At 46.2% G+C, this 22,109-nt stretch overlaps 1 protein-coding gene across 4 annotated transcripts; it reads left to right on the top strand.

Annotated features, from left to right (window-relative positions):
- Positions 1-3,386: 3,386 nt before the first annotated feature.
- On the top strand, positions 3,387-14,380 carry LOC140460427 (uncharacterized). Of its 4 annotated transcripts, XM_072554977.1 has the most exons (3): positions 3,395-3,500; positions 4,376-4,537; positions 8,600-14,380. In XM_072554977.1, exon 3 carries the CDS (start codon positions 11,675-11,677, stop codon positions 12,656-12,658), a length of 984 nt encoding a protein of 327 aa, XP_072411078.1. In that variant the 5' UTR covers positions 3,395-3,500; positions 4,376-4,537; positions 8,600-11,674; the 3' UTR covers positions 12,659-14,380. The 4 variants fall into 4 exon arrangements, with proteins under 4 accessions (XP_072411079.1, XP_072411077.1, XP_072411078.1 ...); XM_072554978.1 differs by lacking the exon at positions 4,376-4,537 and having other exon boundaries at positions 3,387-3,408; XM_072554976.1 differs by lacking the exon at positions 4,376-4,537 and having other exon boundaries at positions 3,394-3,500.
- Positions 14,381-22,109: the final 7,729 nt, after the last annotated feature.

Below are 22,109 nucleotides of genomic sequence, written 5' to 3'. Positions count from 1 at the left end.
AGGTTATCCACTTTTCTAGCAAAAATAGAAAAGCAAATTATTTGAATAACTGTAACCTGGGAGATGGGAAGGTTCACCAAGAACTAATCCAAGATGGAGGACTGGAAAATTTGTGGCTGTAAGAGCTGCTCCTGTTTTGAGGTATTTTCAGTGTTGGAGGCGATTTCCTTGAATTCCAGGAGCAGCAATTAATGTTTTATATGCTGATGCATTGTTTTGGAACTTTAGAGTAAAAAAATCAAGACAACAGCAATTTCAAAATGGAGAAAGACAGCCAAAGGCAGCAAGCACATGGTCTGTAAGGGAGAGAGAGAGAGAGAAAGAAACGTATACTATGAACAGATACAGCAGTGAATCTGCATAGTAACTGCCTTTGCTGTTTGAAATCATGTATCTCTGGACATCTTGGAAAAATTAACAAACAACAAAATTCACAGCTGATCTTGGAGGAACATGTGTAGGAGAGCTCACAGCACAGGAACAGATTACTGCATAGTTTTTAACGTGTAACCTTGCCATAAGTCTGCAGTAGTGAATAGAGTGGGTTCTTTCTTGATTATATGTTTTGAGATTTTAGAAGTTCACCAGCGAGTCCACAACAGGGAATGGCTGATCACCTGCTCCAGGCACAGGAAGGGATTCATCAATTCTTCCAGCCTGCAGACGCACTAGCGGGTCCACACCAGGCACAGCATGCTCACCTGCTGTCAGTGCGGGAAGGGCATCACCCCCTCCTCCCACCTGCGGAGGCACCAGTGAGTTCATGTGCCATCACAGGGTGATTAAAGGAACAAGGGCCGAGTACCATTATCGACTGGACTATCAAACCAGTTCTGGGAACTCCTCGGGACTCCTGGGTTTGAATCCCACCACAGCAGATGGCGGAATTGGAATTCAGTCAGAAATCTGGAATTCAGAATCTAATGATGAAATCATTTTCTGGGGAAAGAAAACCCTCTGATTCACTCATGTTAGAGTCTGTCTGCAACACAATCTTGAGTCAGATTGGTTCTGTTACCAAAGTAGGGATTTATAACATGTCACATGGATTGTGTGCTTTTTGAGCAAAATATAATGTATCTGCAAATAAAATTCTGCAATTGCAATTTCACCCCATAACCTGATGTGTGTGCATGCATGAGAGTGTGTGTGTTTGTGCATAAGAGCATGTGTTTGCTTTCGACCATGCTTGGTAACGTGTGTGAGTAATGGGGTACAAGTCTGTGTGAGTGGGGTCACTTGTAGTGTGACATGAAACCAAGCTCCCTGTTGAGGCCATCCTCATGGGTTCCATACTTGGCTATCAGTTATAAAACACACATTGGAGAGGGCAGGGTGGGGCTTGTCTTTCAATTTGCAGAAGGTGGGAGGCTCTGGATGCTGTGATCCAGGGCAAACACATCATGGAGGACATTCGTTCAGAGAGATGGAGCTGGAAGCCAGGCTGCAGACATGTTGAGGGTAAAGTGGGAAAGTTAACCAGGCACCTTATTCTGGGAGATGGTCATTCCCTTCTGGAGAGAGCCTTTTGTTTGCATCAGTGGACAGGGTCAGGAGGGTGTAAGTGCAGGTCTGGTAGGTAAAGGGAATCTGAGAGAGGGCTGCAGGTGGTAGGAGCTAACTGGTTGGGCAGTGGGAGTAAAAACAACATTGGGGAGGGGGAGGTGGTGGTAAGGGACAGAACAGTGACAGGGATGGTCTCCGTTCTGTGCAGTTGTCAGCAGGAGCACAGATGGCATTGGTGTCTGTTTGGTGCCAGGATTCAGGAACTGATGTGCTCAGGGCTGGAGAAGTGGGAAAGGGAGGTTGCAGTGGGTATGGTCCAACAATGTCAGGAGGAGAGAGCCTCTGCTGAGGGTACATGAGAAGTTAGAAACTACTAGGACAAAGCAGAACATGAAAGCTCTGCGTGGCACAGTGGCTCAGTGGTTCGTACCACTGACTCACAATCGCAGGGACCTGGGTTCAGTCCCACTCTTGAGCAGCTGTCTGTGTGGACTTTAACACGTTCTCACCCTTCTGTCTGGGTGCAGTTCAGGGTGGATTGGCCGTGCTAAAGTGTCCACATATGTGCAACCGAGGGTCGGTTAACCATGGGGAACTGCAGGAAAAACGGGTGGGTCTGGATGGGATACTGTTTGGAAGGTCAGTCTGAATTTTATGGGCCAAATGGCCTAGCGGGATTATATGATTCTACTGCATTTGCCAAGCATCTATTGAGAAACAATTGCCTCAGGTCTGCTGTGGGTGGAGTGGGTTCCAATTCACGAAACACTGACACCAGTCCTGAGGAAGGTGGGATTTGTGCTGTTAGTCCCCCAACCATTTGGTCCCTGTCCACTCTCTCTCCTCACACTCTGCACCTCCCAATTCTCTGTGCTCAGCCTTCTTCTCTCTCTTCCCCTCATTTTCTGCACCCCACCCTCTGTCCCCTGTCATTTTCTCTCTCTCTCTACCCCACTCCCCTGTCCATTCTCCCTCCCTTCTACCATACTTTCTCGTGCCCTCTTTGATTGCTGTATCTCTTTCTCAGGAAAGAGAGAGAATCGATAGTGATGACTCTACCTGGAAGACAGGGGTGCGCAAGAAATGGCTGATCTTTAAAATTAAGAACAGCTAAAATGATATATTCAGAAACATTGTTAACATCTAAAAGCATATTAATTTATTTTTTAAAAAGCTGCAGTCATGTTTCTGAAACTTGCATTGAAATAGACGCATAGAGTCATACAGCACAGAAACAGATCCTTCAGTCCAACTCGCCCTTCCCCTCCAGATATCCTAAATTGATCTAGTGACCCATTTGACAGCATTTCGCCCATATCTCTCTCACACCTTCCTATTCAGATACCCATCCTGGCCCTGATGCCTTTCAAATGTTGTAATTGTAGCAGCCTCCACCACTTCCTCTGGGCAGCTCATTCCATACACACACCACACTCTACATGAAAGTTACCCCTTAGGACCGTTTTAAATCTTTCCCCTCTCACCCTTAACCTGTGCCGTCTATATTTGGACTTCCTCTACCCTGGGGAAAAGACATACAAAGCCGGACGAAATTCAAAAGGAATAAAATGTCGAGCCACAGGGAAAAATAAAATTGTGGCTGCAGCTTTTTTTCTCCTATTGACATTTGGACGCTTAAAATCTGTCAGTATCGCCAGCACCTCCACAGAGCGTACTGCGCATGCTTCTCGGTGTCAGCGACAACAGCGCATTTTCTGCGGTGTCAGCAACAACTGCGCATGTACTGCGGTGTCAGCAAAAGCACTGAGCATGCTCGTCGCTGTCCGCGGAAACGGCGCTTGACTTTCTTCTGAAGGACCAATGGTGAGACCCGGAGGACCGGAAGGAGCCTGGTCCTCCTGCCATTCAGAGCCGCCTCTGTCTGAACGCGGAAGTTGGGCTGTGAGTTTCTGAAGTTGCTGTTGTTCCTCTCTCTTTGAATGAAGGTTGAGCTTCACCCCAGACTGCAACTCTGTCCAACATCTGTGGGCACGGTATTCTCTTTTCTCACCCACTTTTTCATTTATTTTTCGTTCTGGGATTCAGTTGCTGACTTGCACGAACTGAAGGGAAAGGGAGTGAATCCAGGGAGGGGACAGACTCTGGAAAAGTTGATCCAGGTCTGTGTCTCAATTGGCAAACGCATGGCAAATGCAGGACCACAATGTAAAGTTAAAGCCTCTTGCTTTAAAAAAAGGCAGAAAGGAGGTGCATAGTTTAAATGATAATATATTGGTATGTGGAGAAAGTGAGGACTGCAGATGCTAAAGATCAGAGTCAAGTGTGGTGCTTGAAAAGCACAGCAGGTTAGGCACCATCCGAGGAGCAGGAGAGTCGACGTTTTGACCACGAGCCCTTCATCAGGAATGATGTGTGGATGTACAAAGGGACCTCAGTGTCCTTCTACACCAGTCAATGCCAGTTGTCAGACAGGTGCAGAAGCAGTCAGCAAGGCAAGAGGAATTGAGTTCAAAAATGGGGATGACTTCCTGTAATTAGGGGGGTCATTGAATATATTCAAGGCTGAGGTCATCTGACTTCTGAACAACAAAGAAGTGGATGGTTATAGGGGAAGGCAAGAAAATGGTTTTGAGACCATTACAGAATCATACAGCACAGAAATAGACCATTCAGTCCAACTAGTCCATGCTATGTTCACATACTAAACTAATCCCACCTGCCAGTGTTTGGCCCATATCCCTCTGTCACAAAGCTGGTCCTTTTTCTAAAAGCTGGTCCTTCTTCTCAAGGATACCGTGTCCTTGGTTTTTTTCAGAGTGGTGGTAAAACGGCCCCGGTCTCCAAAACGGGTGGTTTAGTACAGAAATGAAAAGGGTATTAGTCGGCTTTTTTGTTTATATGTCAACAGATGATACTCTAGGCCCAAGCTTTTATGTTTTCGAAGTGACCTGCATAATGAAAGACGAGTGATCTGTCGTGAAAGCTGAGGCCTTGTTTGAGTGAGTTCAGCAGTGGACTGTGGAGAAAGGTTGTCAAACTCACTCTCGTTCTGCTCTTGTAACTTCGACCTGTAAGCCTCTGTTTCAGTTTTCCTGTATGTTTAAGGGGTTTGTTTATTGGGACTGTTGTGTACATTTGGAACAGCATAATTAAGTCTAGTTTAGATAGACTGAGTTCTGTAGGTACTCTATATTCTGTTTTTTGTTTCATTCTGTATTCTTGTGAATACATTTATCTGTTATAAATCCTGGTAGTCAACCTAGCTAACTTTGGGTAATTTTCACTGTGCACTTACTGAAACAAATCACAAAGTTACGGTCTGCGCTGCCTGCTTAAGAATGTTTTGAGTGGTCTGGCTAGTCCATAACACGTCCAAAACTTTCCCATTCATGTCCTTATCCAAATGTCTTTTAAACGTTGTAACTGTACCTGCATCCCCGCTTCCTCTGGATATTCATTCCACATACGAACCATTCTCTATGGGAAAACAAAGGTGTCCCTCCTGTCTTTTTAAAATCTTTCTCCACTCACCTTCAAAATTTGCTCCCTAACCTTGAAACCCCCACTCTAAGGAAAGGAAACCCATCATTCACCTCATCTATACCCCTCATGACTTTATAAAGCTTGATAAGATCACCTCTCAACCTCCTATGCTCCAGTGAAAAAGGTCCCAGCCTATCCACCAAGATGTAGGTATATTCATATCCAGTTCAATGTTGGTGCAGGCTTGAAAGATCAAATGGCCTACTCCTGCTCCCAGTTCTCTCTCACTATGTCCAGGACAGCAAGAGACCATAAGACCTAGGAGCAGAAATTAGGCCATTCAGCCAATCAGGTCTGCTCCACCATTCAATCATGGCTGACAAGTTTCTCAATCCCATTCTCTAGCTTTCTCCCCGCAACACTCAATATCCTTGACACACAAGAACCTATTTATCTCTGTCTTGAATATACTCAGTGACTTGCCCAATACAGTCTCTGTGGCAATGAATTCCATCGGTTTCACACACTCTGGCTACAAATGTTTCCCCTTTATCTGCATTCTAAAAGGTCTTCCCTTTACTCCAAGGCTGTGCCCTTGGGACCTAGTCTCTCCTACCAATGGAGACATCTTCCCAACATCCACCCTGTCCAGGCCAATCAGTATTCTGTACGTCTCAATTAGATCCCCAAGCGTGGGCTGTAAATCAGGGTAAACCAGACCCTGCAGGATGAGGTACAGCACGGATTAGGTTCAGCAAAGTGAGAATGGAGGGAGAATGTGGGGATGGAGATTTTCAGCGTTTAGGAAATAAGAGAGGAAAGAAAGTTCAATCTAAATTAGAATTGAATGGATGGGCTGATGGGTCGAGGAGTGGCAGATAAAGTTTTATTTAGATAAATGTGAGGTGTTGTGTTTTGGAAAGGCACATCAAGGCAGGATTTACACACTTAATGGTAAGGCCGTGGAGAGTGTTCCTGCATCAAGAGACCATGGAGTGCAGATTTGTAGTTCTGTGAAAGTGGAGGCACAGGTTGACACGGTACTGAAGAAAGCGTTTGGTGGCGCTTGCCTTTATTGCGCAGAGCATTGAGTACGGGAGTCGGGAGTCATGTTATGGCTGTACATGACATTAGTCAGACCACTTTTGGAATACTGCATTCAGTTCTGGTCTCCTATGTTAGAAAGATGTTGTGAAACTTTAAAAGAGTTTGGAAATGATTTAGAAGGATGTTTCCAGAGTTGGAGGGTTTGAGTTATAGGGAGAGGCTGAAATGACTGCGGCTGTTTTCCCTGGAGTGTAGGAGGCTGAGAGATTACCTTATAGAGGTTTATAAGGGGCATGGATAGGAGTCCAAAACGAGGGAGAGAGAAAAAGAAATTTACATTGCAGGGAATCTGCACAGTTACTGGACATTGCAGTGTATCTGGGAAAGGTTAATGAACAGCAAAATTCACAGCTGACCATGGAGGAACCTGTGTGGGGGAGCTCACAGAACAGGAACAGAGAAGTGTATAGTCTTTAATGTGTAACCCAGCTGTAAGTCTGCAGTCGTGAATGGAGTGGATTCTTTCTTGATTATATGTTTTACTGACATCTGTCTCTTGATTAAATTTTAAAAATATAAACCACAAGTACTGTGTTAGGCCAGAGCACTTTTTTAGAGCAAAAAGACGGTGCTGTTTTCTGGGTCTGTAGATTGTGAAGGCCTTTATGAGAGTTATGTGCTCTTCCTGTCAGATGTGGGAGATTAGGGAGAGTATCCATGTTACTGGTGATAATGTCTGCAGTAAGTGTGTTTGCTTGCAAATCCTATTGGATCGTGTGGATAAGTTGAAGCAACAGTTAGAGGTAATGAGGAATTTACAAGACCTGGGGGTATGATGGTTTGGCAATGATAGGCAGGGAGAAAAGCCGCAGCTACAGTCAGGGAGATGGGTTAACTCCAGGAAAGATAGGAGGGGTAGGCAGGTAGTGCAGGAGTCTTCTGTGACTGTCCCCATTTCAAACAAGTCTGCTGTTTTGGAAAATGTAGTGGGTGATGGTCTCTCAGGGAATGTAGCACGAACAGCCAAGTTTCTGGTCTCGAGACATGCTCTCATGCAATGAGGGGAACGTCGGGTTCCAAGTGATCAATTATGATAAGGGGCTCTCTAGTCAGAGGTACAAACTGACGCTTCTGTGGTTAACAGTGAAAAATCAGAATGGTGTGTCGCCTCCCTGGTGCCAGGATCAAGGATGTCTCCGAGAGGGTGCAGAATGTTCTCAAAAGGGAGAGGGACCGGTTGGAGGTCATTGTACACATTGGAACCAATTACATAGGAAGGGAAAAGGATGCGGTTCTGAAGGGAAAGTGTGGAAAGTCAGGCACGAATTTTAAAAAAAAGAGGTCCTCGAATCGAGGAAAATCTGGATTACTGCCAGTACTACGAGCTAGTGAGAGTTGGAATAGAGAGGATAGAGCAGATGAATGCATGGCTAAGGAGTTGGTGCATGGGAGAAGGGTTCACATTTTTGGATCATTGGAATTTCTTCTGGGGTAGATATGACCTGTACAAGAAGGATAGATTGCACCTGAGTATTGGAAGAGTGCTAATATACTGGCTGGGAAATTTGCAAGAGCTGCTCGGGAGGAATTAAACTAGCAAGGTGAGTGCGTGGGGAGGTACCCAGGGAAATAGTGAGGAAAGAGATCAATCTGAGACTGGTACAGTTGGGAAAGGGAGTGATTCAAACAGTCAGGTCAGGAAGAGACAAAGCAGAGAGCAAGGTAGGACTGACAAATTAAACTGCATTTACTTCATTGCAAGAGGCCGAACAGGGAAGGCAGATGAACTCAGGGTATGATTAGGAAGATAGGATATGATATCATCGCAGTTATAGAAACCTGACTCAGGGATGAGCAGGACTGGCAGCTTAATGTTTCAGGATACAAATGCTACAGGAAGGATAGAAAGGGAGGCAAGAGATGAGGGAGAGTGGTGTTTTTGATAAGGGATAGTATTCCTGTTGGACTTAAGGAGGATATTCCTAGGAATACATCCAGGAAGGTGATTTGGTTGGAACTGAGAAATAAGGAAGGGATGATCACCTTATTGGGATTGTGTTGTCGACACCATCATGGTCAGTGGTAAATTGAGAAACAAATTTGTATGGAGATTTGAGTTACCTGTAAGAGTAATAGGATGGTTATTGTTAGGGATTTTAACTTTTCAAACATAAACTGGGATTGCCATAGTGCTACGGGTTTAGATGGAGAGCAATTTGTTAGAAACGGGCCTAAGGGGAAAGTTTTCATGCAGAAGGTGGTGTGTGTACAAAGCTGCTAGAGGAAGTGGTGGGTGCTGGTACAATTATGACAGTTAAAAGGCATCTGGATAGGTATATGAATAGGAGGAGTTTAGAGGGTTATTGGCCAAATGCTGGCAAATGGAATTAGATTAATTTTGGATATCTGGTCGACATGGATGAGTTGGACCAAAGGGTATGTTTCTGTGCTGTGTCTCTCTCTGACTCTGGCTTGCCACTAACGTTTGCCACGTCTCTATGGTCAGTTTCTTTCTGGTGGCGGTGTCAATACCTTGTTGTCTCATTCCGACCCCACCTCCCCCCGGATTGACAGTGATGACTTTTGTAATCTCTTTTTACAGACTCTCTGAAGATGGAAGTTTCAAAATCAACAGCTTATGCTTGACTCTCCTGCTCCTCGGATGCTGCCTGATGTGCTGTGTTTTTCCAACGCTACACTTTTTGACTCTGATCTCCAGCATCTGCAGTCATCATTGTCTGACAGTCACTCAATCCATCGGGACAGCAAAGATTTTCAACTCTGATTCTGTGAGATGGAGCAATGCTTTTTGGTTTCTGTTTCATAATGTTTTCAGCATCAGTGGGACTGGAGGAGAGACCCTACTGTTGCAGTGCACTGAGTGTGGAGCCAGAAACAGTTATACGGCCTGGAAAGAGGAATTCACACCGGGGAGGGGCTGTACACACGTTTGTGTGCGGCTGAAGCTTCAGCCGTGGAGAAACCAGAGGAATCCTGCCCCATGGAGAAACGGTGGAAGTGTGGCGACTGTGGGAAATGCTTCAGTTTCCCGTCTGCCCTGGAGACTCATCGGCGCAGTCACACTGGGGAGAGACCATAAGACTTAGGAGTGGAAGTAAGGCCATTTGGCCCATCGATCCACTCCGCCATTCAATCATGGCTGATGGGCATTTCAACTCCACTTACCCGCATTCTCCCAGTAGCCCTTAGATTCTTGTTGTCTTGAGGAATTATCAATCTCTGCCTTGAAGACATTTAGCGTCCCGGCCTCCACTGCACTCTGCGGCAATGAATTCCACAGACCTACCACTCTCTGGCTGAAGAAATGTCTCCGTGTTTCTGTTCTGAATTGACCCCCTCTAATTTTAAGGCTGTGTCCACGGGTCCTAGTCTCCTCACCTAACGGAAACAATTTCCTAGCGTCCACCCTTTCCAAGCCATGTATTATCTTGTAAGTCTCTATTAAGTCTCCCCTTAATCTTCTAAACTCCAATGAATACAATCCCAGGATCCTCAGCCGTTCCTCATATGTTAGACCAACCATTCCAGGGATCTTCTGTGTGAATCTCCGCTGGACACGTTCCAGTGCCAGTATATCCTTCCTGAGGTGTGGGGACCAAAACTGGACACAGTACTCCAAATGGGGCCGAACCAGAGTTTTATAAAGTCTCAGTCGCACAATGGTGCTTTTATATTCCAACCCTCTTGAGATAAGTGACCACATTGCATTCGCTTTCTTAATCACGGACTCAACCTGCATGTTGACCTTTAGAGAATCCTCGACTAGCACTCCCAGATCCCTTTATACTTTGGCTTTACGAATTTTCTCACCGTTTGGAAAGTAGTCTATGCTTTTATTCTTTTTGCCAAAGTGCAAGACCTCGCATTTGTTCACGTTGAATTCCATCAGCCATTTCCTGGACCACTCTCCCAAACTGTCTAGATCGTTCTGTAGCCTCCCCACTTCCTCAGTACTACCTGCCTGTCCACCTAACTTCGTATCATCTGCAAACTTCGCTAGAATGCCCCCAGTCCCTTCATCCAGATCATTAATATATAATGCGAACAGCTGTGGCCCCAACACTGAACCCTGCGGGACACCGCTCATCACCGGCTGCCATTCCGAAACCATTCCCCTGCCCAGAGTGCGGGAAGGGCTTTACCAGCTCCTCCAACCTGCTGGCCCACCAGTGGATCCATACTGTGGAGAGTCCATTCTCCTGCCCCGAGTGTGAGAAGAGCTTTGCCCAGGCCTCTATCCTTGTTGTCCACCAGCAGGTCCACACTGGGGTGAGATCCTTCCCCTGCCCTGAGTGCGGGAAGGCCTTCAGCGAATCCTCCAACCTGCTGACCCACCGGCGGGTCCACATCGGGGAGAGGCCCTTCAGCTGCCCCGAGTGCAGGAAGGCCTTCAGCAATTCCCCCACCCTGCTGAGGCATCAGTGAGTCCTCACCGGGGAGAGGCCGTTCCCCTGCCCTGAGTGTGGGAAGGGCTTTAAACGCTCCTCTGACCTGCTGGACCACCAGCGGGTCCACACGGGGGAGAGACCATTCAGCTGTCCTGAGTGCGGGAAGGGCTTTACCCAGGCCTCCAACCTGCTGAGGCACCAGCGGGTCCACACCGGGGAGAGGCCGTTCCCCTGCCCCAAGTGCAGACGGAGGTTCACGTCGTCCAGTAACTTGCAGAGACACCAGAGGGGGCACCAGCAGATTCCGCTGGTGACGCTGATGTGGGTCACCCCCAGGACTGAACCTCCTGACCGTTCTGACAGTGGGTGCAGTGGGAGCGTCAGCGAGCTCTCTTTGTTTTCTGCTAGACAGCACCCCCACACCCCTCCCATCTTCCCTCAACCCCAGGTTGGCTCACAGGTGGCACAGTAGCTCAGTGATTAGTGCCACTGTGTCACATCGCCAGGGACCGGGGTTCGATTCCACCCTCAGGGTGACTGTCTTTGTGGAGTTTGCACATTCTTCCCCCCCCATGTCTGCAAGGGTTTCCTCTGGGTGCTCCCACAATCCAAACATGAGCAAGTGAATTAGCCAAGCTAAATTGTCCCAGAGTGTTCAGGGATGTGTAGGTGCAGTGTATTGTTTAGGGGGTAATGTAGACTAATGGGGTAGGGGAATGGGTCTGGGTGGGTTACTCTTCAGATGGTCGGTGTGGACTTGTTGGGTTGAAGGGCCTGTTTCCCTGTAGGGATTCTGTGAGCTTTGCTTGCAGTGCTGCTCACTGAGCCCGGGACTGCACGTTCCCACTGAAGTGATCCGCACAAACCTCAGATGGCATCCAAACCAATGTACCAAACTAAAGGGGTAGTCATGGGCACCCACATGGGACCCAGCTATGCCTGCCTCTTTGTTGGGTACGTGGAACAGTCCATTTTCCTCAGCTACACCTATTTCTCCAGTACATTGATGACCATATTGGTGCCACTTCATGCTCTCATAAGGAGTTGAACAGTTCTTCATCTTTATCGACACCTTTCACCCCGACCTCAAATTCACTTGGACCATCTCCCTTTCCATGACCTCTCCATCTCTGGCTACCGACTAACCATGGACATCTACTACAAGCCCACCGACTCCCACAGCTACCGAAATTACGCCTCCTCCCACCCCACCTCCTGTAAAAACGCAATCCCTTATTCCCAATTCCTCCACCGCATCTGTTCCCAGGATGACCAATTCCACCGTAGAAAATCCCAGAGGGCCTCCTCCTTCCAAGTTCGCAATTTCTCTTCCCACATGGTCGACAATGCCCTCCAGTACATCTCCACATCCTGCAACACCGCCCTTGAACCCCACCTCTCCCAACCGAACAAGGACAGAACCCACCCCTAACCGTCCTCAACTTCCACCCCACCAACCTCCAGATACATCACATCAGCCTCTGCTACCTACAAACGGACCCCACCACCAGGTATATTTTTCTCTCCCCACCCCGACCAGCATTCCAGAGAGGCCATTTCCTCTGCGACTCCCTCGTCAGGTCCATGCGCCCACAACCAGCCCACACCCCAGTCCCGGCCCCTTCCCCGCCACCACAGGAAGTGTAAAACATGTGTCCATACCATTCCTGACACCTCCATCCAAAGCCCCAAAGGATCCTTCCACATCTGACAGAAATTTACCTCAACCTCCACCAGTGTCATCCATTGCATCCAATGTGGTCTTCTTTACGTCGGGGAGACAGGACACCAACTTGTGGATTGTTTCAGAGAACCACTCTGGGACACCCATAAACCCCACCGCCCTGTGGCTGAACACTTCAACTCCCCCTCCCATTCCATCAAGATCATGGAGGTCCTGGGCTGTCTCCATCGCCAAACCCTTACCACCTGACGCCTGGAGGAAGAACACCTCTTATTCCACCTTGGGACCCTGCAACCACATGGGATCAATGTGGAATTCAAAAGTTTCCTCATGTATCCTCCTCCTCCTCCTCCTCCTCTTCCCCCCCCCCCCCACCTTATCACAGCCCCAAGTCTCCACTCGGCCTCTTGACCTGTCCATCACCTTTCCCATCTATCCGCCCCACCCTCCTCTCCGACCAATCATCTTCATCTGCTTATCCCATTCTCAGCTACCTTCTCCCCAACACCACCCCCCCCCCCCTTCCATTTATCTCTCAGCGCTCCCGGCCCACAAGCCTCATTGCTGATGAAGGGTTTATGCCCTAAACGTCAATTCTCCTGCTCCTTGGATGCTGCCTGACCTGCTGTGCTTTTCCAGCACCACACTCCCGACTCTGTCCCCCTGTGTTGTCAGAGATATAGGACCTGCTCCAAACTGATCCACAATCCAGTTGATGGGACAGGAAACCGCTTCCTTTCTCGAGACAAGTCTCCCGAAGAGAACTTGCTGGCTAACTGATGTACTGAACTTCACAGTGCCCCACTGCTCTCAGTTATCTGGAAGGTGTCCACACGTGCCTAAGGTGGTGCTCGAGACCTTTAATATCTCTTTGGGATTGATCCCCATTCATTTAAGGCTGTGCAGTCATACAGCCTGGAAACAGACCGTTCAGTACATGATCCCCAACTAAACTAGTCCCACCTGCCTGCTCCTGGCCCTTATTCGATAGTCATAGTCATAGAGAGGCACAGGACGGAAACAAACCATTTAATCCAACTCATCCATGCTGACCAGATATCCTAATATAATCCTTCCGAAGGATGCAGGATTAAGGGTTCTCTTTGTCAAGAGACCTTAACAAGCTGTAGTAATGGACTCAAAGTATGCGATTATATTTCATCTCATATTTTAGAGACATGGTAACTAGATTTAGCCTGTCTACAATAATATATATAAAGAGGGGATCATAACACAGGTAATGGAAAAATGAATAAGTAATGGAAGGGGTGGGGGGCGGACTAGCAGCTAAAATAGTGAAATGGGGGGATTTCATTCAAACCTAATTTAGAGGTATGTATGAAAATATAAAGACTGCAGTACTGAACATGACAGTAAAATATCCCTTTCAGAAAGTAGCATGTGCAAGAAATCAGACAGAGATACATAAAATCCCGACAGTACAGAAAGAGGCCATTTGTCCCATTGAGCCTGCACTGACACACCAAAGATCATCCCACCCCAGGATCATCCCATTCTCCTGCATTTAGTATGACTAATCCACAGAACCGACACATCACAGAGCAATTTCGCATGGTCAATCCACCTAACCTGCACATCTTTGGACTGTGGAAGGAAACCCATGCAGACAGGGAGAACATGCAAACTCCACACAGACACTCACCTGAGGCTGGAATTGAACCTGCGTCCCTAGTGCTGTGAGGTAGCAATGCCAAGCACTGTGCCACCCCAATATGATATAAAATTTAAACAAATGCTCTAAGCTGCAAATTTGTCCATGTGAAGAACTTACTGCAAATGATTTGAAGCAAGATCCATATGAATTGGTGTTTTGGGAGACATCCAGAACATATTTCATTAATGATTGAAAATCTTCGACCTTTGGAATGGTCTGCGAGAGAGAATGTTGGAGTCAGATTCAATTATGGAATTCAAAAGATAGTTGGATCATTAAACTGAAAAGGAAAGTAATCAGTGTTCGGTGAAGAGTAGCACTGGATACTGTGGTGATTATAATTAGGTCAGTCAGGTGAGTTCCCTTATTGGGGGTGATCACCTGCTCTTCTTAACATTTCACTTCAATAACCTTAAGATTCCCAAAATCTGTCGGGAGCTTTCTCTGTTCAAGTGTCCACTCGAGTGACTCAGTGTCAAATTTTGTTTATCAATTGTTTCTCTGATATCTCATGAGAGGGGCAATGATATTAACAGTGGTAACTAAATAGTTGTGGGTCATAATGTGCTCAAGTGAGAAAAAATAAACTGACCATTCTTAAATACTCATTTTCAAACCATGGAAATAAAATTAATGTTTGGAAAATATGCAACTTGTCATGTATTAAGAAGATCAGAAATAGGAATGGGAATAGGTAATTGACTGTTGAGATGCTCTGTCTTTCATCACCATCCATGGCTGATCATTTATCTGAATTCTCTTTCCTGCACGTTTTGTTTTCCATGTCTTCACCTGATGAAGAGGCTACGCTCCAAGCGGGTGCGATTTCAAATAGACGTGTTGGACTATAGTTGTGTGACTTATGACTGAAAAAAGTTGAGTATGTTATTACACAGACTGGAGCAGTGGGATTTAAACCTGAGCCTCAGGGCTCCATGGGAGACTACAGCTGCATCACAAAAAAAACCCTGTGTAGTAAATAGTCCTCTTCTGTTGAATGAGAGGAAACACCTTCCTCCTCAACATGAGACATGACCACTGTACCCCCACAGGCCATTACAGTAAATTGAGTCCATCTCCTGTTGAATGAATGAGTGAGAACACCTTCCTCCTGAACCCCTCGAGTCCATTGTAGTAAAGGGGCGGGGACAGTGAAGGGCCTGTGAACCTCTCCACCAATCCCAAAGGCTGCGGTCGGTGCGGACGAATCGGAGAGTGACATTCCGGGTTGTGACTTCCTTTTTAACGGCAAAGCCGGCCGCCATTGGTCAGGTGGAGTAAGGTGCGCTCTGATTGGGCGGGGCGTGGATGACGCGCATCACTGAAGGTGGAGACGGAAAGAAGAAGAAAAACAAAGATGGCGGCGCGAGGCTGCGGTTTTCTCATCGACTCAGCGGGCGGTTTCTGACGGAGGGAGGGGGGCAGACAGGCATCGTTTACCTCAGAAAATACCTTTAAAATACATTTCAAATTAAAGCCGGAACTTTTCAAACAAAAGTTGTGAAGAAAAGGAGACAGTTCCCGGTGGGGTTTATTGTTTATTTTTGTATAATTTCCGGGGCCCGGGAAGGGGGAGGTGACGGTTACCGGGTGAACGAGAAAACAAATTAAAAATGTCGGCGGTGGAGGAGAGAGAGCCGGCGCCCGCGGCTTCTTCGGCGGCGGCCGGAGCCCAGGAGCTCAACAACCCCCCGGAGCTGGAGGAAGGTCCGAGCTCCAAGAAGCAGGGGGTCCGGCTGGAGGCTGGATTTGCTCAAGGCTTGTATCTATTAACTTATTTAAATGGTACCTACTGTATGGGGCTATGGTTTACATTAAAACCGGAGGATCATGTCAGAGTGTTTGTTTATATTGAGCAGTTGTAGTTGGTAAAATACACTCCCTGGAGGAGCACCTTCTATGATGCTGCATTTCTTGCCTTCTGCCCTTCCCCCATTTGTTATCTCACATCTTGATTTTACATTTTATTTGGTCAAATTTAATTTCATATTAATGAGACTTGGTATTCTCTGTGTGTAATTAATTTGTTTGTTGGATTATTGTAAGAAAAAAATAGTGGTGTCATGTCATTTCTGATGTCAGAGTTTGACATTGAATGTGCAGATGTGAATATCAGTAAATTGTGAAAATAAATCAAGAACTTGTGGTTCTAACAAAAAAAGCAGTTCACTGATATTAAGGGCATTGTCTCATTTAAGGATGATGACTTGAGTCTGACCAACAAACCGTTTCATGTAGTCACCCAATTTAATTAAAATTTTCTTTAACTTAATTAAAGAAAATAACTCTGGCAATCTAAGATTTGTACAATTTGTTTATAAGATTTATTTATATGTCCATTGCTCTCAATGTGGTCTCTGCCACATTAGGGAGACTGGACGCCAACTTGCAGAACATTTCAGGGAACAGCTCTGGGACACCAAAACTAAACAACCCCACCGCCTTGTGGCTGAATGCTTTAACTCCCCCTCCCAATCCGTCAAGGACACGCAAGTACTCTGCTGCCTCCCCCTTCAAGCTCTAGGTACCTGACACTTGTGGGAAGAACACCTCGTCTTCTGCCTTGGGACCCACTAACTACATAGGATCAATGTAGATTTCACCAGTTTCCTTATTTCCCCTCCCCTTCCCCCACACCACACACATTGTCCCAGATCCAGAGTTGAAAAATGTGGTACTGGAATAATGCCGAGAGGCCATGCCTCTTGGAATTCCCTGGCTGTTCTCTGGCATGGCACTCATCCACAGATTCTATCAACAAACAGATTGACCTGGACCCAATATACCGGCCACTGCAGTTGGAACTGACAAAGGGAAGCGGCAGAGACAAACCACTATAAATGCCGGAGGAAACATCACAGAAGCACTTCACAAGAGGCTCCCAAGCACTGAGGATATCACCTAGACAGGGGATGAAACATCTGCAACAAAAATTCCCAGCTCGGCAAACACAATCACAACAAGCACCCGAGCTACAAATCTTCTCAAACTTTGAATTGAGCATTGGAGTTGGGACATCCTATTGCAACTGTCACACATGTCACACAACACAAGGCATGGTCCTTCTCTGACTGACCATCCCTTTGAATATCGGGGGAAGACACCCCTTTAATTGTAACATTCAGGAAAGATGCCTTACTTCAACAAAAATGTGCTGTGCTGTGCTCATAGATGCTTGGACAGAGAAAGGAAGTTGCAGTCTGGGGTGAAGCTCAATATTCATTCAGAGAGAGAGAGGAGCAGCAGTAGCTTCAGAAGCTCATGGTCCAACTTGTGCATTCAGACAATTGTTGGGGGTGGGGGGGCTCTTCTGGGCAAAATCTGGGAATGAAGCAATGTCTCCACCTTTCCATTCCTTATCCTGGGAGGGAGAGAGAAGGGGGGAAGCACTGTTCACTTGCAGCAACGGGAGGCAGAGATTATGAATCCAAGCAGGGCGCAGACTCTGCAAAAGTCAGTTTCAGTCGGCTTCTTCTGAAATATTGTGTGCAATTCTGGTCTCCCGCCTCTAGGCAGGATGCTGTGAAACTTGAAAGGATTCAGAGAAGAGTCACAAGGCTGTTGCCAGGGTAGGAGGGTTTGAACTACAAGGAGAGGCTGAATAAGATGGGGCTGTTTTCCCTCGAGCATCGCAGGCTGAGTGTGTGTTTTTTAAAGAGGTTTATAAAAACGTGAGGAGTGTTGACGGGGTGAGTAGACAAGGTCTTTTCCCTGGGATAGGGGGAGTGCAGAACTAGACGGCATAGGTTTAGGGCGAACGGGGAAAAATTTAAAAGGGACCTTGCAGTTAACCTTTTTTTGCAGAGGGTTGTGTGTGTATGGAATGAGCTGCCAGAGGAAGTGGTGGAGGCATCTGGATGGGTATATGAAAAGGAAGGGTTTAGAGGGATATGGACCAAGTGATGGCAAATGGAACTAGACTAATTTTGGATATCTGGTCGGCATGGACAAGTTAGATTGAAGGATCTGTTTCTGTGCTTTATGTCTCTGACTCTGTGACTGGTGAAAAGCGTTGGCATTCGTCGAAACATTTATGCAACAGAAAATTATAAGAGGGTAAAGATAAGCCTCACGTCGTTGATCCATGAATCCTGGTGTAGTCTGGATGTATTTCCAGTAATAGAGTCAGTATAGCATGGAAGGAGTCCAAAAGACGGCTTCTTTTACAAAAAGTCACACTTAAAACTTAAATCTGAATCTTCTGGAAATGTAACACAACCGTGCGTTAATATAAGACAGATAAGTCTGGGGTATATGTTACATATTTGATGGAATGTTTAAGGCTCTAAAAGCATGATGTGCAGTGTTTCTGGGCTCATAATATTGTACTGCAGAATATTGTATATCTTCAGTAAGAACGTCAATACCACATGATAGATGTCCATTCAGCAACTTGAGTGAACTCTTCATGGAGTATGCAATCCACCACATTACCCTGCTGTATACATTTACATATAGATCAGCACAAAGATCTTGGGTATTAAGAGAGGAAATAATGTTCCACAGAAACTAGAATTGTGTGTTCTGATTTTCTATTGTGGACTAACAGCAATGACCTTTGTAATATTCCTGTGGAAAGAGATTGCAAGAGAAGAATTTAGAGGCAGAAATCTCAGACCAAACAAGTCTGACAGTTGCTTGATTCACCAGGACTTGGATATTGATGGCCTTGTAAACAAAGGGGAGAAGGTCTGCCTGCTTTGTTAGGTTTTAAACGTCAGTGTGACTGGAGACTCAGAGTCTCACATACCCACACACCAGAGTCGTGACTAGAACATGCTTTACAGACTGAATGAGAGAGTCCTCCAATAATCAGAGGGTTCACCAGTAACACCACGCATATGCTGTAAGTGTGAGCGAGTTTCAACTGATTGTTGAACCTGGAGAAATATGAGGACACCTGCACCTTGGAGAAATCATGAAAATGCAGGGAGTGTAGGAACGGTTTCCCTTCCCCGCCTGCGCGATATTCATCAGCATTTGCACACCGGGCAGCGGCCATTCACCTGCATTCAGCACAGGAAAGGCTCCACTCAGTCGCATCACCTCTTGGTCCACACCGGGGAGAAACTGCTCATCTGCCCTGTATGCTGAAGCAGATGAAGGACATTTTTTATCCTGGATGGAGCATACTGCAGGTATACCTGAAATAGATACATTTGTCTCTGTCCCATTGAGTCTCCAGCACAGGGCCAGGCCAAGCTGCTCAATTGGTCTCTGTGTTTATTCTCCACCGGAGCCTCCATCCACCCCTCTTCATTGCTCCCCCATCTCCCCTCCATCAGCATAAAGGTATCCCCCACTTTTCGAAAGTTCACTTTACACTACTTCACTTTTACAAAAGACCTACATTAATACCTGTTCTCACAAACCAAAAGAAATCTGAAGAGGATTGTCGCTTTTACAAAGAAAGCCATAATATAAATTAATTCATGGTAATTGCTTCTTTGCTTTCGGCCATTTCGGCTTATGAAAGGAACACTCTACTTTCAAATAGTGGGGGAAAGCTGTATCAATACAATACAGCACAGTCTCAGGCCCGTCTCACTTGGTTTCGGCACACACACACCCTCAAGCCTGTGCTAATTCTTAATCCTTACTTAGACCTGCTATTTATTGCCCATGTGTGGTTTCTGTTCCTCTGTTCACCTCCCGTTCATGTGTTTATCAAGATACACCTTAAACATTGTTAAGGTGCCTGCTTCCACTACTTGCACTGGCAGTGCGTTCCAGAAACCCATCATCCCTCTGTGTAAATTCCCCACCCCCACCACTTCTCCCCCAAACAGTCCCCCTCTCACCTTGAACCTCTTTTAGTTGACTTTTCCACTTTGGAGGGAAAAAAACACCTCTGACTATCACAGAATCCCTCCAGCGTGGAAACAGACCATTCAGCCCAACAAGTCAACACTGGCCCTCTAAAGATTAACACGTGGAGCCCCGTTTTCTTACCCCCATTATCGACATTTACTCCTGACGAATGCACCGAACTTTCACATCCCTGAGCATTGGGGCAATTTACACACAGACGATCCAACTTAACCTGCCTCTCCCTGGACGCTATGGGTAATTTAGCTTCGCTAATCCTAACCGATACAAGTTTGGATTGTAGGAGGAAGCCGGAGCACCCGGAGGAAGCCCACACAGACACGGGAGGTGGGGTGCAGGGACAATCTGCCAACTCCACACAGATAGTTGCCTGACACTAAAATCGAACGCAGGTGTGCAGAATAAACAGCTGTAATGTAACTCTTACACTGAAGGAAGCGTGCTGTGTATCTTCTTGACCACCATGCCTACCTGCATTACCACTTCCACGGATCTATATGCCCAGATCCCTCTGTATGTCAGTGCTCCTATGTGTTCTGCCATTTATCATACAATTCTTATATTTTCTTCGTCTCTATCGAGCTTCACCTTAACTGCCTTTCTCTCTTCATCTCTTTTTTCCTCCTCCTCACCCCTCCACACATCAGCATATCATAAGACCATAGGAGCAGAAATTAGGCCATTCAGCCCATTGAGTCTGCTTCGCCATTCAATCACGGCTGATACGTTTCTCAACCCCATTCTCCTCGTAACCCTTGAACCCTTTGATACTCAAGAACCGATCTATCTCAGTCTTAAATATACTCAGTAACTCGGCCTCCGCAGCCTTCTGTGGCGGTGAATTCCATAGATTCACCACACTCTGGCTTAAGAAGTTTCTCTTGCCTCGGTTCTAAAGGGTCTTCCCTTGACGCGAAGGCTGAGCCCTCAGGTTCTAGTCTCTCCTCCGAATGGAAACATCTTCCCAACATCCACGCCGTTCATTATTCTGTACGTTTCCATTAGATCCCCTCTCATCCTTCTGAACTCCATGAAGTATAAACCTAGAGTCCTCTAATGTTCTTTATATGTTAAAGTCTTCATTCCTGGACCATTCTTGTGAACCACGTCTGAACATGTTCCAGGGCCAGTACATCCTACCTGAGATATGGGGCCCAAATCGACATACAGTACTCCAATTGTGGCCTGACCGGAGCCTCTCAGAGCCTCAGAAGTACATCCCTGCTTTTATATTCAAGTCTGATCAAAATATTTACCTTCCTAACCACTAACTCAACCTGCAAGTTTACCTTGAGAGAATCCTGGAGTAGAACTCCATAGTCTCTTTGCACATCAGATTTCTGAATTTTCTCCCCATAATCCTTCTGTTCCAGAGTAGCAGCAGAGATTTCCAGACACCTCGATTGTTTTCAGGGATACCAAAGGATCTTGGGAATTGCCAGTATCTCAGGCGAAGGCAGATGGGAATGTGGTGTGGTCCTTTAAACTGCAGAACTTTCCAAATTCCCTGAGTCAGCAGGAACTCTTTCTGGACCAAGAAACAAAACGGCCACTGAGAAACTGCTACATCAGAAGACCTCAGAGGCAGAAATTAGGCCATTCAGCCCATTGAATGGTGGAGTAGATTCAATCATTCTAAAGTATCAAGGGTTACGGGGAGAATTGGGTTGAGAAACATATCAGCCATGATTGAATAGTGGAGCAGACTCAATGGGCTGAATGGCCTAATTTCTGCTAGTTAACCATCCCTGGGAAGAAGGACGCAAAACAACAAGCTGTTTCCTGGGACAGATGAGCTAAGTGTTTAATAAGCTCATGACAAAAGGACAATTAAGTTTGTCTGTGGAAGGAAGGCCCTGACGTAAAGGGGTTTTTTTGCAGGAAAGGCTGTACCAAGCAAACCACTAAACCTCGAGGATAAGAAGGTAAGCGACAGACCGGAGATCTCCAGAAATGTGGGGAGGTGGTGTTAGAATCTAAAGAAGCATCACATCACAGATTTGAAAGCGAGGAATCTCCACCAGAATTCAACTCCAGAATGATGTGGCAGCAGTACTTGGAAGAAGAATGCTGCATTGAATCCCTGGACACTTCCAGAGACAGATACTTTTGGTGGAAACTCAGTTAAATTCTGCCATCAATTGGGTGATAGCCAAATTGTGAGGTTGAACTTGGTTACTTGAGGAGTTTTATTTTTGGTTGCTACATACAATAAAGTGTAAATCATTGTTTCAGCAGTTAATTGTGTGCAGTTTCTGAGTTAAGAGCCAAATTAAGGCGATTCACCCACAACCACAGAGAGAGGCTGGGATTCATGTTGACTCCATTGCATTCAGCAGTACATCACGTCAATACTCTTATAAAGCGAAGGCTGACAGCACCACCTTTCTCAAACAGAAACACCCAGAGGAGCGTGTCACCTAATAATCTGTAAAATTAGCATTAAAAGTGGTGTAAACGTCTCTAGTGATAAGAATAAATCCCCAACACTTTAAAATCAACAATCAGCTATTTA

This window comes from Chiloscyllium punctatum, chromosome 36 (assembly GCF_047496795.1).
Source record: "Chiloscyllium punctatum isolate Juve2018m chromosome 36, sChiPun1.3, whole genome shotgun sequence".
Classification (NCBI taxonomy): Eukaryota; Metazoa; Chordata; class Chondrichthyes; order Orectolobiformes; family Hemiscylliidae; genus Chiloscyllium; species Chiloscyllium punctatum.
The sequence above is the reverse complement of the archived record's forward strand: the minus strand, read 5'-3'. Positions and strand labels throughout refer to the sequence as shown.